Source organism: Primulina huaijiensis, chromosome 1 (assembly GCF_012295235.1).
Source record: "Primulina huaijiensis isolate GDHJ02 chromosome 1, ASM1229523v2, whole genome shotgun sequence".
NCBI lineage: Eukaryota > Viridiplantae > Streptophyta > Magnoliopsida > Lamiales > Gesneriaceae > Primulina > Primulina huaijiensis.
The window spans coordinates 26753673-26770226 of NC_133306.1; the positions used below are offsets into that span (position 1 = coordinate 26753673).

Sequence of the window (16554 nt, forward strand, 5' to 3'; positions counted from 1 at the left end):
AAACATGTGGAGTGCGGGATAGAGCTTAGAGTTATGAATCTTACGTAGAAGGATTGCATTCTTCAGTTGCAATGCACGCTGTTTTAGAAGCTTCTTATGCAAATTATGTTTTAACAGGCCTGTATCAAAATCCGATTTGAGCGCTGCAATGATTCGAGTATATAATACATGTAATGGTAGAACCTGAGATGTTTGAACCGTCTGGAAAAGGGTGACAAACACTGAAGATGAGACGAGACAGAATTCGTAAGCATTACAAGGTAAAATGGCAAATAGCATGATCCTATTTTAATCATGCTGTTTTATGAGCTAAAAACACCACTATGGGGCCATTGATGCATGCAGGTGGAATTTGATGGTCCCTATCAAATGCTGAATGGAGCTCAGTGGTAGATAAAGATTTGCATCTGCACTGCATTGAGTTCCCTGGCCGGAACTTCCAAGTTTTTATCACGAAACTCGTCAATACTCTGAACAGAACAAGACATCAACTTAACACAGAATCAGCACATTGCACTTGCAACATTGAGTTCGGAAAAGCTGAGACAGGCAGATTGACCTAGTCAATACAAATTAGAGGCTCTTGTCAAGCATAGCACGGACCCTCATCGGCAATCCATATAGCCATATGAAGCCTGCAGCATCAGCTTGATCGTAGATTTCCCCGCTCTCAAATGAGGAGATGTCTTGTCTGTAGAGACTGTTGGGACTTTCCCTGCCTGTTATACTCACAGATCCTTTATAAAGCTTGAGAGTAACTGATCCACTGCTAGATTTTGTGATTTCTTTCATGAAAGCATCAATTGACTCGCGAAGTGGATCAAACCATCTACCAGCATATACTAACTCGGCATACTTCAGGGCAAGAAAATCCTTCGTCTGCATGGTTTCACGATCAAGTGTCAGAGACTCGAGTTCTCTCGCAGCAGCGAAGAGAATTGTTCCACCAGGAGTTTCATACACCCCACGGCTCTTCATTCCCACGAGACGATTTTCTACCATATCTACACGGCCAATCCCATGCTTCCCACCAATTTCATTTAGCTCTGAGAGAAGAGATGCAGGAGATAATTTCTTTCCATTGATCGAAACAGGGAGACCCTCAAGCATACCAATATTCACATACCTGCAAGTATGGGACTATAAGGAAAAGAGAAATCACCAATATTTAACTATAGTCCATACATATGCACAAGTAATGTAAAGAGGTATTGATTGCAGGGAATAAATTACTCCAAAATGAAAATATAAGAAGTTTAGGCAACTAACTCAGGTTGATCAGGGGCCACTTTTGGGTCGACAGTCATCATGTACATGTCCTCCATAGGCTCATTTGCAGGGTCCTCCAAGATATCCCCCTTAAACATTCATATACCAAAATTGATGTAAAATTTGGACAATAAGAAGCATTTACACAACACAAGATCACAGTTGTTGAAACGTTTTAAATCTAGAACCATATCTGTACGCATGATATGAATTTTGGTGACTCAACCAACTGATTGATAATGCAAATAGAACAACTCTTCTAAGCATAAACATCCCTAAGTTCAAAACACAGTACAGTCCAGACTAGTAATACTGAATATTGAATCTGGTTGCATAAAAAATATCCGATGGGTATGAATATAGAAAATGTAATGAAATTTCCTTACATAAAATCAAATATAAAATCAACCCTTACCTCATGGCTGAGGTGCCACAGGTTCCTATCTCTGCTGTAGATGGATTTCTTTGAAACTGGAACATGCACATTATGCTTTATAGCATATTCAATTGCATCTTCTCTTCCCTTTATTTCCCATTCCCTCCAAGGAGCAACAACACTTAGTTCAGGATTCAGAGCAAAAAAAGTTAGCTCAAACCGGACCTGTAACAAAGAAAAGTAACACAAACTTGAAAAGAGAAGCTTCAGTAAGAATCGAAATGTATAGATTGAAATCCTAGAGCATGCCTGGTCATTTCCTTTTCCTGTACATCCATGAGAAACAGCATCAGCTCCAACTTCTTTCGCCACATCAACCATGGCCTACGTTTTCGATCCATTAACATGTACAACTAGATAACAAAGCAACACAACTAAAGACAAATTCCAAAGAAATTTTTTCCACGAAAATAGGGTAGCTGATAGGAGGCATTAACAAAAAAAATGCCAAAATATCAAACATTGATCACTTTTCATCCAATTAATAAGCATGCAAACAGGAAATGAGGGCATAAATGATAAACTCAAGGATAAGACTTCATTCAATAACTAAAAAAGATGAATTCATTTCATTTCATAATAAAAGAAACAAAAAACCAAGGAATGAGTGATATTATCTGAAAAACAGGAAGTAACTTTTCTATATTTTCACAAGGTACCTTAGCAATAACAGGTCGCGCCATTGAAGTCCCAAGCAAGTACTTTCTCTCATAGATAGCACCAGCTCGCAAGCAAGGAAAAATAAAATCTCTCACAAATTCCTCTTTCAGATCCTTCACCACTAGTTGACACGCTCCACTAGCCTTGGCCTTTTGTTCCAGACCTTCTAATTCTTGTATGCCCTAAATTCAAAGATTTTGATCAGGTGAAAAGAGCAAACCATTCCAGCATTCCTACCCCTATTATCCTTACAATTATGTTCTGTCAACAAAACTAATTTACTTTAGTCATGACTCTCATTGTATTTTCAACAGTAATTCAATGTAAATATCCCATTTTTATGAATTGATGAAACCGTGCAGATTGAGTTCACATACTTGGCCAACATCTGCAGTGAAGCAAACAACTTCGCAGCCATAATTTTCCCTGCATTGCCAGACCAGCAAAAGCAACGAAAACACACTAAGAAACAAGTGTGGTAAACTTCCCCTTAATCTAGTCATTCTCAACTTCAAATGTTTGCAAACTTAGACACCTTTCGAATTGAGGTATCCAAGGTGCCAAGTCTAAGATTAACAATCGAGAATAATAATGTTCAACAAGACAAAGTTCCATAAAAGTTGGACCCTACCCTTGCAGTAAAAAAATTGGTATGTGTTGATTTCCTGAAGTAAAGAGTAAATCAGTAAACTGAAATCGGTATGTCTTTATTGAAGTTATTTTAGTTTCAAAATGGAAGAACAGCCTTGCAGTTTATACATCTGAATATATTTATGCAGTATCTCAAGGCCTCAATTCTCAAGACAGTAACTTGGAATTCAAAGCTTCATTAAACATCAACATTTAATTATACAAAGCAGCAGAATGTCCCAATAGATTAAGGATACCCTGTATCATACAAATCATAAAAGATATCAATTCTCGAAGATAACTGGGGAATAACAGCATGCATATTTTTTGTATTTGAAGGATGAGAAATTAGATGACGAGCCATATTAATATTAATCAAGAATAAAATTTATCAACTTTCACCTATTAACATACCTAAGCCAAGGTACAATTAGGGAGGTATCTAAACCACCACTATAGGCCAGGACCACTTTGTTCAACTTTTTAGGCATAATTTTTCCATCCATACCACCAGAAACCATTGTCTCTTTGTCACTAGCCAAAACTGCTCGGATAGCTGCATCAAACAAATTCATTAGGGGTCAGAATGTAGAACCATTACTAAAATTAGTGTGATTGGGAGAATTTGATAGCATTCCCATGCAACCACATAAAAAAGAGCTCTTTTTGGACAGATCTTTTTTCCTTGACAGTCATGCATAGTCTAGGATATAACTGTGTCGAAAAAAAGAAAAGTAAAGCTGCGGTCTTGAAGCCACCACACATTCGCACGAAATTTCAACAACACTTGGAAAAATTAAACTCCATTAATGTTGCAGTGACATGATCATAAACAAAAAATAAACAAGACAAGCAAAAGATGGAACCATGTGGTATAGAGTAATGAAGCTTGTACCATGATTGCTATATGCTAAACCAAAGTTAGATCTGGCCTTGACAACAGCATGACCATTAAACTCGCTGGCTTTTACTCCTACCTAGCATTGAGAAAAGGGACAGGACAAAAATCCTCAAGAACGCCACACCTTTGTCCGTTATAAAAAAAGGTGCATTTGAAAGACGAAGTACAAAATACCTCTAATTCCGAAGACATCTTTCTTGGGTAATGTACAATATAGAACAGGCGGCCTAAATTCACATTGGAAGCAACGAGTTAAAATCACATCTAAAACCATGTAGAAGTAAATCAAAGTATTATTCTCAACAAAAAATAAAAGAAAAGAAAAAAAGACGGATTGTATACTGTAAAATACCTCTTTTAGGACCATGGAATGGGAGATTAGAAGAAGAACACGAAGAAATTCCATGTAATTGAGCCATCTTTTTACGTCTGATGAAGTGGGCAGTGCAATATTCCGAGGTCTAAAAATGAAAAACTATAAAAACAGGTTCATACAAATGCGTGAAGAAAAAAAAACACATATATCAACTAAATTAAACATTCGAACAACAATGCATGTACACGCACAAAAACAGCTTAAGCCCATCTGAAATTGAAAGGGAAACATATATATAAAAGTAAAGCGAAGTACTAAAGAAAAAACCCAGAAAGAATTCAAACCCTGAAGTGGTAAACAGATACGAAGAACAAAAAGAAAACAGGCTACATGGAACAGCTCCGCGTGGCTTTCGCCGGCGACTAATTCACCTAAACCGTAAAAGCAAGAATTGGGAAGTGAACGAAAGATTCAGTGAACAGATAGATACATGCAAAAATCTAATGGAAAAAAACAAAAAAATACAGAATCAAATGAATTCATGGAAGCGGGGACAGTACAGAAACCAGAGACGTAGATCATTAAGGTAGAGTAGTATATTATGGCAGCCTCTGGTTAATGACTTGGTTTTGGACTTCACAATAAGTTGTAATGGGCCGCTTCCAACGGATTGCCCAATAATTTTTACTCGTTTTTTTGTTTGGATTTATCTATCAAATCCTAAAATGAAAAGTCGGGTTGTAATTTTCATTTTGATCCTAATTATTTTGTTTAGTAATTTTAGGAGATTCATTTCACGCCGGCATCAACCAGCACCTATGTTTGAATTAAAATTTGAGAGTAAGATGGTTATAGCCTTATAGGAAGACTATAAATATACTACAGTATAATTTTTATAGGAAAGAAAACTTAATTTGTTCATTTTCCTGAAAGTAGCATAAATTAATAATTGTACCCTTTGAATAATGGATTAAGAAATGTTAAATTTGGAGGCTAAAAAGGTAGATGAAAATTGTTCTAACGATATTAAAAACAAATGCCAAATACTGATTAAGTTGGGCGCGTAAACATCAAATTTTGAAGTCCAGAATCACTGATGAGAAGCACAAACATCCATGCAAGCATACTGATCCACCTGCTCGAAGCTCAGAACCCAGTTGCTGCGACACACATGCATGAATCGGCTTCTCCACGTTCAGCCCAATCAGGTGTCTGGAAAGCGCTTTCAGTCCCGGCTGAACCACCCAATCGGCACCGTAGCGACGATATATATACGTATGGTGCTCTTCCTAATGGACAGTCCCGCAACCCCATATGCGAGAACTTTCAGGCCAGGCCTTCCCCTATAGCTCATCGGGAACCATGCCTTGGCCAGCAAATGCACATCAACCACTTTACACTCACTTCTCAAGCACTCGACTCCATATTCACTCATTATCTCGTCCCACATGTCTTGCAACTCAACTCCAACAAAGGTAATCACACCGGAATTGGCGAGCAAACTCCGGATGAAGCACTGAGCAGGAACGTAATCCATGTGTGGGAGTTGGAGTACCACGCATTTGGTGTCCATGCACAGGTGCAGTGTCGCGATTTTGTTGACGGCGGTCGGCTTGTTTGCTTCAAAAATGGTGGAGTCAGAAATATGATTCTGTCCGAACTAAAATTTTAAACTCTAGAATTTTTTACTATTTTAAATTAATCTACTTGGTCTAATATCATATTATTCCAAAATTATACAAAATTTACATATAAATTTAAAAAAAAAATTGAGTCATCCGAGCTAAAGCCCGAGTATTGGTGCATGTGGCTCCGCTTATCAAAGACCTCGTCATATTTAGCAGCCAATCTTCGGTTCGTCACCGTGGTTTCAATGGTTTTGCTACTTATGATGCATGAGATCAATATAAAGGGGCGGAATTCAACTTAAATGGAGAAAACATCCATTAGTCTGTCTGTCTGTCTGTCATTAATTTTACCCAACTCGCACGTATATATTCAGCTCTAACTTTTATGTTTTAATCACCTTATATTAAATGTTCGTGTTGTGTTCTTATGTTTGAAAATAAAGTCATATTCTATGTCTAAGAATGTAAGCACGCAATGAGATTGTTCCATTTATTTGATATAATATAATAATATAAATATAATATAGCTAATTAATATTTCATACAATTGTACATGCATCTCACTCCCTTTTGAGTTTGTGGCAAAAATACGTCGTTTAAAATCGTAGATATTATTGATATTTAAGTAATCTTCAAAATTAACCCTTAATTATTCATTAAGAAAAATAAAATGGATGGACAATTTGTAGCTAATGCAATGTGTAATGATAAAAACTGTTTATTATGAATCCATGTCAATATTAATTATATTAATCACATAATATAATACATGACAAAAATTGAGAAGATTTTTTAATATGAACTATTGTTTTTTGCTCGAACAAAGATATAGTAAAGTAACTACATTATAACTTTTTCTAGATATTTAAAATAAAATTAGCCCTTCATTAGCGAGACCAAAATAAAACCTCCGAAATAATTACCATTTAATTTGAACCTTTGAAAAATATTTTAAAAAAAAAAAAGAAAGAAAGAAAAATATGCCATAGTCAGCTTATCCCTGCAAATATAGACTTTTCTTCCTAAGTTTATCTGGCCGGTATTTCCATTATTATATATTTTTAAAAAAATAATATATCATTTATTATTAAACGGGAGGGGTAAATATAAATTATTCGGGACAAAAAAAATTGTAATATCAGAATCATTCTCAACTCTTTTGAATTCAAATAACTAATCCACAAATAGATGAAAATTATTATTTTTTCTATCGGACGATTTAATTAAGCCTACATACTTTTGGTTCATAAAATGTGTGTTACTTAAAATACTTTCCTGTGTGTAAATTAATTTATTTATTATTCATTTGTGCTCACAATATATATTTCAAGTCATTCTTCACAACCTCTGCTCCCTTGCTAGCAACATTCTAAGTCTCCGATCAAGTGTACCGAAGACTCGCCGACGGATGAGCTCACTCGTAAAAGCTTAAATTCTGAAAACAATTTGGTGTTCTTTAATGTTATTCCTTTGATACTTGATAAAAGTTTAAATGGCATGATTTCATGGTAAAAAAAAAAGTGTCATATATACGTTCATTCTCAAAAATTCAACTACAAAATTATAATTTCTATTAACATAAATTTTCGCTTATAAATTTATTATATAAATATTATTTGAATTTTGTAAAATAACTAATTGCGAGTCTTTGACGCAATTTTAACCAAAAAAAATTATCCGTAATTTTCCAGATATAGGCGAAGAAATGTGTCTTCAATCACTATATATAGTGATTTTTCCTTTTATTTTGTCCATCTTCTGAAAGGGAAAAAATTAGTAATTTTATTTTAAAAAATTAAAAATTTAACCCTGAAAAATGCAATTACTCATCTCAACTATGATCATGATTTATGGGTCCGTTTGGAAACAATTGCCAATGATTCATTATTTTTTTTTAAAAAAAAAAAACGACAATATTCTGTTTCATTGATGGACAAAAGTACGATTGGGTTCAAGTTGCTTGGTTCCAAGTCTTCATTCACATGAAATTGGCTTAAGAAGAGGTGTAATTGGCACATTACAAATTGTAAAATGTCCTAAATTTCAAGTGCACTCCCATGTGTTCATCTGCAAACATAGGCAGCAGGGATGTCCATAAATTTTTTTTTTTAAAAAAAAAAACAGACAGTATAACACTATTCACAACTAGGGACAATTAAATGTGAAATTCATACTCTTGTGTTTTTTTTTAAATATGTCTATATAATATTTTTATTCGATAACTCGCCTCGGATCTCCGTTTATTTTATGCATTAATTACGAGTGCTATTAGGTAAATCATGAGCACGCGTAATATACATATAGAAATGTAATGTAATGGAATGCAAATGAAAAGTTTATAATTCAATAAGAATTAATTTATCAACAACTCGAGCCAAGCAGACAATAAAGGACGAATAATTCAAATTGGCTGGGACATCAAAATCAGGATAATTTCAATAATTTTGATGCAAGGAATGGAAGAAAACATGTGGGCTAGTCTTAGGTTCTGTCATGCACAATGAAACATCTGCGATTTTGGACTCTGTTTTCACTTCTGAAGAAAAGATATAAATGCACTGTCCTTTTTCTCAATAATTTTCCCATGAACATGTATATTGTTTATTATACACATCTATGTTCTATTTTAAATAAATATATTAAAATTAACTTGTCCTTGGACTTTAATTATCACCCAGATGTAGCAAATGAAGCTATTTTGGAAATAAAATTTCCCTCAACAATGATGAATAAAAGTATTACAGCAGAAAAATGTGAACAAGATTATGTATTAAATATAACACACTGGCTAAGGATGAAGCAACAGGGTTTCGTGGTGTAGTTGGTTATCACGTCAGTCTAACACACTGAAGGTCTCCGGTTCGAGTCCGGGCGAAGCCAAATTTTTTGTCTCTACTTGTATATTTATGCTTATTGTTGATCTTCCTTCTAAACTTTATAATTATATTTTTAAATTTTTATTTCTGATAACATAAAAACAACCCACAAATTGTTGTTTCCAGTTCTTTTACTACGACTTGCTAATATAAATTATTATTATTAGAATACAAAATCAACTCTAATTTTTTTACCAATCTTTTTTTTTTTTTTTGGCATTTATAAGCCTGTGACTGGTATTTAATCTTATTTAAGCTAAACAGTCCGAATGTCTTGTTTCCTGTGCACAATGGTGCGAGGAGAGGGTATTAATTAAAATGAAAATGACTTGAAAGAGTAAGAGCTGTGAATGCACCCTACCCAGATTGAACTGCCACAAGATGTTAGTTAACTAGACAACTGTTTGACCATTTTGTTGGAATTGGAATAGTATGGAACTTACTTGGGCCCCAATACATAAATAATGTCTGAAGATTATTATGGAGTACTTATATGAATTTGATTCCTACTATTGAGTTTGAATTTGTTTGCTTTTGTCTTGATTGCTTCATCCCTCCAATTAAAAAGTTTTACTCATTTCTATTCGCTAAAAGATAAAAAGTATGGCAGTCTAGCGATGAAGTTCGAAGATTGATTTAGCTTTGAGTTCAAATATCACTTATGTTGATAGTTTAGTTAAATTATATTAGAAAAGGAAAAAGGCATGGCATGAAAAATTAAGAGGATTACTTTCTTTTGGAATAATATGTTACACCGTACGTTTCCATAACGAGTCAGTGGTAAAATAAAGGAAGGGGAAAAGCCTCATCCTCCTCGGTATACAAAAATGCCCTGCATCTTTAAAAAAAAACTTGGGCTTTTTGGAGAGGGCTGATCTCTATGCTATCTGCCTTTTTCTTTGTATTACCCTATTCTTCGAGAAATATAAGGAAGGAAGAGAAGCCGGGAAAAAACTTCAAGCCCCATTTTCACGAGTTTAAATCTTCTGGACATTCGATGTTATGGACTCGTGGCTTATGGTGTAGCAGAAGATTTGAAACGGCTTGCGACTAGAAAGTCGAAATGCATCTCCGATGAGTGGGGACTTTCTGCCTTTTCTTCTTCAAGTCATCTTTCCAAATATTTCCAATATCTTCAGCTATTTTAAGGGCATCAGCAGAAGCACCAGAGATCCCTCTTCTTGTGAATCCGACGGCATAGAGTCCAGCTTTTCCTTTCCAGCCATTTGGAAACGACGCCTTTGGGAAACCATTCTTCGAAAAGAACTCGGTTTCCTGAAACATGATGAGCAAATCAAGAAACATTAGCCTATGAATTATGTGGTGAAATCATGCACAAAGTCGATCGATCTTATTGATCATACCTTCAGCCAGTAAGGGACGTTTCTGCAGTATCCAGTAGCCAAAATAACCGAGCCCAATTCGAGCTTTTCGCCATTGACAAACTCGACTTCGGAGCTCGAAAATCTTTTGATTCCAGGGACAACTTGTACGTCTCCCGACCTGATTTTCTCCAATGCACCAATGTCCAGAACTGGAGTTTTCCCCTCAGTGTTCTTGAGCTCCAAAGGCCCGACGGATGGCCGTTTCAGCCCATATTTCTCATTATTTCCAAGAATCATCCAAGCCAAAACCAGCAAAACTTTGTCCACCAACCATAATGGCAGCCATTTCAGCATAAACATAGCCAGCTCAAATGTGGACTTCCCAAACATCTCTCTTGGCAACACATGAACCTGAAAAGAACCCAAAAATATTTCATCAGCAAAATCAAGAATCAAAACTTTCTTTTAGAATCTTCTAGTTGAAATGTTATTCATACATACCGATTTTCGAACGACCATTGCAGGCTTGGCATCATGGTTGCAAAGATCAAGAGAAATCTCCATGCCTGAATTCCCACAGCCCACTACAAGAACCTTCTTCCCTCTGAAACTTTCACCGGACTTGTAATCACAGGCATGAATCACTTCTCCACCAAATTCATTCAACCCCTCAATCTCAGGCACCAAACGTTCCGCATTCTCCCCCGTTGCCACCACAAGCCACTGGCAAATGTACTCAACCTCAACTCCGTCACCAGTTACAGTTTTGACCCTCCACAAACAGCACGTTTCATCGTACTTAGCGGACTCCACACTCTCGTTAAACTGTGGGTTTATGCCAAAAAACCTGGCGTATGATTCCAGGTAATCAACAAACTGTCTCTTCGTGGGGTACTCGGGGTAGTCCTCAGGGAATGGGAATTTAGGAAGTTGGCAGAATTGCTTCGGCAGATGGAGCTTCAGGCGATTGTAAGTCCGCTTCTGCCATAAAGATGCGATGCAATCTTCTCTATCAAGAATCACAAATGGCACGCCCTGATCTTTCAAGCCTGCGGCTACCGCCAGGCCGGAAGGCCCTGCTCCGACAATGACGGGGCCGTTCACCCACACACATCTGGGGGAACCCTTATCAGTAGAAAAACTTAACATTTTCTTGGTTTTCTGCTAGAAGGAATAAGGTTTTATGATTTTATATATCAGAGATCTAAAAACTCGGGGTTCAGTAGATTCTGTGCTGAGAATATTTGTGTATTGGATAAAGTTAGGAATGAAGGGAGAGGAGGAAGATGGAGGGGCTTAAATACAAGAGAATGCATGTGATCATGAAGTTGGGAGTTTATGCTTTGGAATGTGGCCATTTTCTCAAAGTCCACCTTGTATTATTTTATGTATTACTTTTATATATAATAATTGAGGGATTAAATATCTCATTAAAAAATTGTCTCTTTGTTAATTATGAAAAAAACGATAAATTTTGAGGATTGAATATATTGTTATCCCATAAATATCTTGTATCTGAAAATCAAATAATTTCGTAGCATTTATTTGTTCGTGAAGGGATGAATGATGTATAAATATGAAAAATTATTATTTTTTGAGTATGTTTCTTGTGATCCGATCTCATAAATCTTTCGTGAGACAAATCAACTATCTTCATATTTACAATAAAAAGTAATATTTTTAACATAAAAAGTAATATTTTTTCATGAGTGAACCAAATAGAAGATTTGTCTCACAAAATTGACTCATGAGACCGTCTCACAAGAGTTTTTGTGAAATATTATAAAATTTTGGTCATGTAATTAGTAATTCACAGTCTAAGTACACTATTAATTATTTTTTTCTAAATTTATTAATTTTTATCGGAATGTTGATGTAGCGACGAAAAATATTAATGTGAGAAGAAAATATTGAGGTGACACTAGATATTTCTGATATCTAAACATCACAACGATTAAAAAAAATGATTAAAGCTGAAAAAAAAATACAAATTAGTAAATTATAATAGTGAATTGATCTACAACAAGACTAAAAATGATTATGAAACAAAAATTAAATTTCCATAAGTTTATTAATTTGTTCTAAATGATCATATAGAGTACCGACATTGGTGAACTAGGTAAAAAAATGGTGGAACCCAGTGTTAACAAAACAAGTATGGATTTAGTTTAAATGAAAATCATTAGTGGAGGTGAAGGTCGAGCAGAAATTTGGAGGAGAATTATGGATAGATGAAAGTGATAGGTCATCTCCATCTGATTCTAATGGACCCACAAATGCCCAAGAAACAATTCTTTTGTATACATATGGCAATTTTTTGAAGACAAAATTGAAAGAATTTGATTACATCATAACATATGTAAAGGCTCACGAAAAAATTTGTGTGAGATGATTTAATAAATCATGAGTGATTAGTCAATTTTGTGAGATAAATATATTAGTTGAGTAATAGAAAAAATATTATTTTTCATGTCAAAAATATTATTTATTACTGTAAATATAGATAGGGTTGACACATCTCACAAGAGACTTGCTATTAGTTTTTTTACAAAAATACAAGTGACCGTTTGAATTTTAAACAAAGAAATATGTTTAGTAAGTTTATCGAAAACATAGAGACTAAATATTTTTCACAATAGTAAGGCATGTATATTTAGTTTTAAAGTAAAATCCATGTGTATCTGGCAATAGTAAAAGATTTGAATGATTAGCCAAGCTCGAGCGCTACTTGGAGTGGAATCCCCAAATTTATATTGGATGGATAACGTTTGGGATGGTGACTTCTCCCGCTGTCTCGGCCCACGAAGCCCATTCCTGCCAACCCATATTCACACTACGGATTTGGAGCCACAGTTTTTTTCCCTTCCCCCCGTTTCATATTAAAAAAAATTACATAATTATTGACGTTGCATTAAATTTTATGATAATACTTAATAGCGCATTGACGTATTTTTTATAATTAATTGTAAAAATGAATGAAGTTTCAAGTGTAATTTGAAATGATTATATTTAATGGAGTGATACCATAATTATAAAAAAATAACGAAAGATTAAGCTGTAATTTTAAAATGATGAATAAAAAAAGGAAATAGATCATGTCACAAAGCTTTTATCTTAAAAATATAAATTGTTAATTATATAGAAGATATGTTTATTCCTCTCTTGTATATTTACGTAGCAGCCAATTTTATGCATAGAGAGCAAAAAAAAAAAAAAAAAAAAACAATTGAAAACGCAAAAACTAGGTGATTTTGATAATTAACAAGTTGTCTTCATTTAATGTTGTTGAATGATTCATTTTCATATATAATTTTGAATGAATGTTCTCCCATCAAAGTAATTATTAATCTCCGGCGAAACACACATCCATCATCGCTACTCTTAATCAATTCTTGCAACTGAAATATAGCATGGTTCGGTGATAGGTGCGGTGCACCCTACCCCACTTGGAATTTTTCAAGTACAATTTTATGGGAGCATGTCAATGAAACCTTGGTTTTCACGGAGTCTCTGCTTTTCATGAAAAAAGTGTAAGTGACTATGAGGTTCTACACTAAAATTCATTGATGTTTGTTTATTTGTGATTTTACGATTTCATATTATCTGAATGCGTAGAGTCACATCTACACTTTGCATGAAAAAGACTGAAATTTTTCAAATATCGAAATAAATACATAAATATCGAAATTTCACAACATAACAATCTGGTCAAATATACAATTTTCTCTATTATTTAGATTTTATATATAATACTTTTTTATGGGTCGATAAAAATGTATTAATTAACGTTATTTCAGAAGATGGTAGAGTATAGTAACATGATATTGGCATTTGAAATATTGCATGCTTGTATTTTATTAAATTGCCAAATTGCTTTGGAATGAGTAAGTATCATGAATCTACAGACTTTTTCTATGGCCATTCATTCCAATCAACTTTATAATTAGTATCCAAGTGCAACAATCCAAAAGGGAAAAGTGAAAATTAACTAATATTTAATAATTAGGGTATGTATGACCGTGATGATCTATCTCAAAACTACAAAAGTAAATAAATATTTAAAAATTAATTAAACGTGCCTCACTGCTGACCGTTCAAATATTAGTATTAGTAAATCGCATTAAGTTTTCGATTTTAAATATATGAAATGTCGAATTTGCAATATATTGATTCAAAATTTGGATGCAACTGGTTTCGATTAAGTAAAAATTATTTTATGAATCATTTTATAAAATATGATATTTATGAAACTCAAATAAATGTATTATTTGTTGCAGAGATTAATTAATATTTTTTGATATAAAATTTATTTTCAAAGGAAATTGAGTGACGATTGATGTGATTTATGCTAGAATGAGAATTGTGTCATTATATCAAAAAATCTTAGCGTAAAACATATGGTTTTTTTTTAAAAAAATCATTATGCCACGTAAAATACGTATCACAATTTAGCCAATATCATACTTGTTTCATATGCATATACACAAAAGATATTATTTTAAAAGAGGCATGACAATTCACAAATCCTATGTTGGATTTAATCATTAGATGATGTAGTTTTTTTTAATGATAATAATGGCACATGCCATCCAGAGAATCTTTGGAAAGAACCAGATTTAATTTTTTTGTTTTAAAAAAAATAAAAAAGAACCATTGCAATATTTGTAAATCCTAAGGGTCATATTCAAATTTTAGAAAGATTTATGAATCGAGTCAAACTTGCTCTTAATTATTGAATTATTTATATATAGTGTTTTTTTTATTAAAATAATTAATATGGAAAAAGTTTCGATTTGAATAAAAATAAGAAAATATAGATAGGCTAGAAATTAAATAATATTCTTGGTAGGAGTTGACCACATGGGAGAGAACATGCCTCATTTTAATTTTAAACTGAATTCCATATAAAAGGAATTATGGGCTCTAGGAAACACATTCATATCATTCTATTATACCGTAATTGTTTTTTTTTTTAATCCAAAACTTGATATATATGAAAAAAATATTCTAATATTTTAGAAAATTTGCAAGAAAAATTTCAATAATTACACCAGTTTACAATGTATGAAAATCAAATTAACGACCTTTCATATGACAACAATTATAAAATCGAAAATTATACTTCAAATTTACAAATGAAAACTTCTCCACGGTATCCCTAGCTGATACATAGTGTTGTTGGAATGTGGATGCCCCCTCGGCTTTATTATTATTATTATTATTATTATTCACTGCCCCATAAAACGAGGTCGGTTTGACGAGGTCGGTAATACCGTTGGAGTTGGCTAAACATTGTCCTTCCATTATTATAAAATTATTAATTTATTTAATCAAGGTGCCGCCCAAAAGTACTATTTTTAATTACTGCATACTTTAAAATCAAATAAATTATGTGTGTGTGTGTGTGTGTGTGTATATATTGAAAAATCAACCTTATATTGCTGTAGGAACATTAAATTTCATCCATCGAAAACAAAATTCAACTAGATAATTACAAATTTTGGGATATTGATTTAATTCCCTCAAAAAATATTAATATTGGAAAAAAAATAAGTATTTTAAATTAGGGTATTTAAAGGAAAAAATGTATCATTTGATAAAAATAACTATATCCCAAATCCAAAATGAAAATAATTAAATGTCTGAAAATTTAATTAATTAAATAAAAAAATTTCAGTTTAGTCAATTATAAAAAAAATTTAAGAAATCATCTTTAGAGTTCTTAATTTAATAAAAAAAAATTCAAACTCTTTAAAAAAAATAAATTAATACAACAAAACCCCAAATTTTCCGAAATTAAACGAATTATGTTCATTACATGGTTTTTACTTCGATGCATGCATACGTTTACCAGATACAACTTTCCATATTTTCGAGACTCATTATTTCATGAATAATTAATTTATTTCTTTGAAAATTTTCATATGCTTTCCATATTAGCACATGGTGAGCACAACAGGTTTGTTAGTTTCGTTAACAGTCCTAATTTAATGTATTTGCCACTATTCGGCTCATTTATTCATAAAACTCTATTATTTATTATCTAATNATTAATCATATTTTTGATATCAAGATAAGAATGAACAATCGAACAATGATGAACTAAAAATTAAACGACGTATCTGCAATATTTAAAATAAAGAACTAACAAAATTGTCATGTTTCGATTGTTGTATCATATAAATAATTGCATAGAAACTAATATAAATCAACAATTTCAATTTTTGTTTCGAAATATTTTATTTATGATTTTAATAAGTACAATTACAACTCATCACTTATCAAGATTGATTCTTGACTATGTCTTGTAGTTCTTTTTGGTTAGGAATCTTGTGGCTTCCAACCTTTTTGGCGTTTTGGAGAAAATCACACGGATTTGACGACTGTTTGCATAGTAATGGATTTGTTTCTTTTCCATAAAAAATCATTTGATGAAAAAAGTCCCAGTCAAATATTTCTTATTAAAACTTAAATACATACATATATATATATATATATTTAGAAATTTTTAAA

The 16554-nt window shown here is 33.0% G+C and overlaps 2 protein-coding genes and 1 non-coding gene across 5 annotated transcripts; 1 reads left to right on the forward strand and 2 right to left on the reverse strand.

Annotated features, from left to right (window-relative positions):
• Positions 1–144: 144 nt before the first annotated feature.
• LOC140990799 (argininosuccinate synthase, chloroplastic-like) lies at positions 145–4855 on the reverse strand. 3 transcript variants are annotated; one of them, XM_073460639.1, is made up of 11 exons: positions 4773–4855; positions 4249–4357; positions 4071–4123; positions 3891–3972; positions 3410–3551; positions 2743–2791; positions 2365–2547; positions 1955–2029; positions 1685–1870; positions 1270–1358; positions 145–1126 (listed from the first exon to the last, which is right to left on the reverse strand). In XM_073460639.1, the coding sequence occupies exons 2-11, from the start codon at positions 4313–4315 to the stop codon at positions 574–576; spliced, it is 1479 nt and encodes a 492-aa protein (XP_073316740.1). In that variant the 5' UTR covers positions 4316–4357; positions 4773–4855; the 3' UTR covers positions 145–573. The 3 variants fall into 3 exon arrangements, with proteins under 3 accessions (XP_073316740.1, XP_073316730.1, XP_073316726.1); XM_073460629.1 differs by lacking the exon at positions 4773–4855 and adding an exon at positions 4603–4766; XM_073460625.1 differs by lacking the exon at positions 4773–4855 and adding an exon at positions 4603–4766 and having other exon boundaries at positions 4249–4371.
• Positions 4856–8646: 3791 nt separating this feature from the next.
• TRNAV-AAC (transfer RNA valine (anticodon AAC)) lies at positions 8647–8720 on the forward strand. The gene has a single exon. It is a non-coding gene; the product is annotated as a tRNA-Val (tRNA).
• Positions 8721–9444: 724 nt separating this feature from the next.
• On the reverse strand, positions 9445–11317 carry LOC140970647 (probable indole-3-pyruvate monooxygenase YUCCA8). Its single transcript, XM_073432464.1, has 3 exons — positions 10543–11317; positions 10081–10452; positions 9445–9991 (listed from the first exon to the last, which is right to left on the reverse strand). The coding sequence occupies exons 1-3, from the start codon at positions 11188–11190 to the stop codon at positions 9767–9769; spliced, it is 1245 nt and encodes a 414-aa protein (XP_073288565.1). The 5' UTR covers positions 11191–11317; the 3' UTR covers positions 9445–9766.
• Between the last annotated feature and the right edge of the window lie 5237 nt (positions 11318–16554).

Excerpts from the sequence above, each read along its gene's own strand:
- LOC140990799 (XM_073460639.1), bottom strand. The coding sequence starts at position 4,315 with ATGGCTCAATTACATGGAATTTCTTCGTGTTCTTCTTCTAATCTCCCA. Across the intron at positions 3,973-4,070 it reads AGATGTCTTCGGAATTAGAG|GTAGGAGTAAAAGCCAGCGA; the intron begins GTATTTTGTACT and ends TCTCAATGCTAG. Across the intron at positions 1,127-1,269 it reads GTGGCCCCTGATCAACCTGA|GTATGTGAATATTGGTATGC; the intron begins GTTAGTTGCCTA and ends CCATACTTGCAG.
- LOC140970647 (XM_073432464.1), bottom strand. The coding sequence starts at position 11,190 with ATGTTAAGTTTTTCTACTGATAAGGGTTCCCCCAGATGTGTGTGGGTG. Across the intron at positions 10,453-10,542 it reads CAATGGTCGTTCGAAAATCG|GTTCATGTGTTGCCAAGAGA; the intron begins GTATGTATGAAT and ends GGTTCTTTTCAG. Across the intron at positions 9,992-10,080 it reads ACGTCCCTTACTGGCTGAAG|GAAACCGAGTTCTTTTCGAA; the intron begins GTATGATCAATA and ends ATCATGTTTCAG.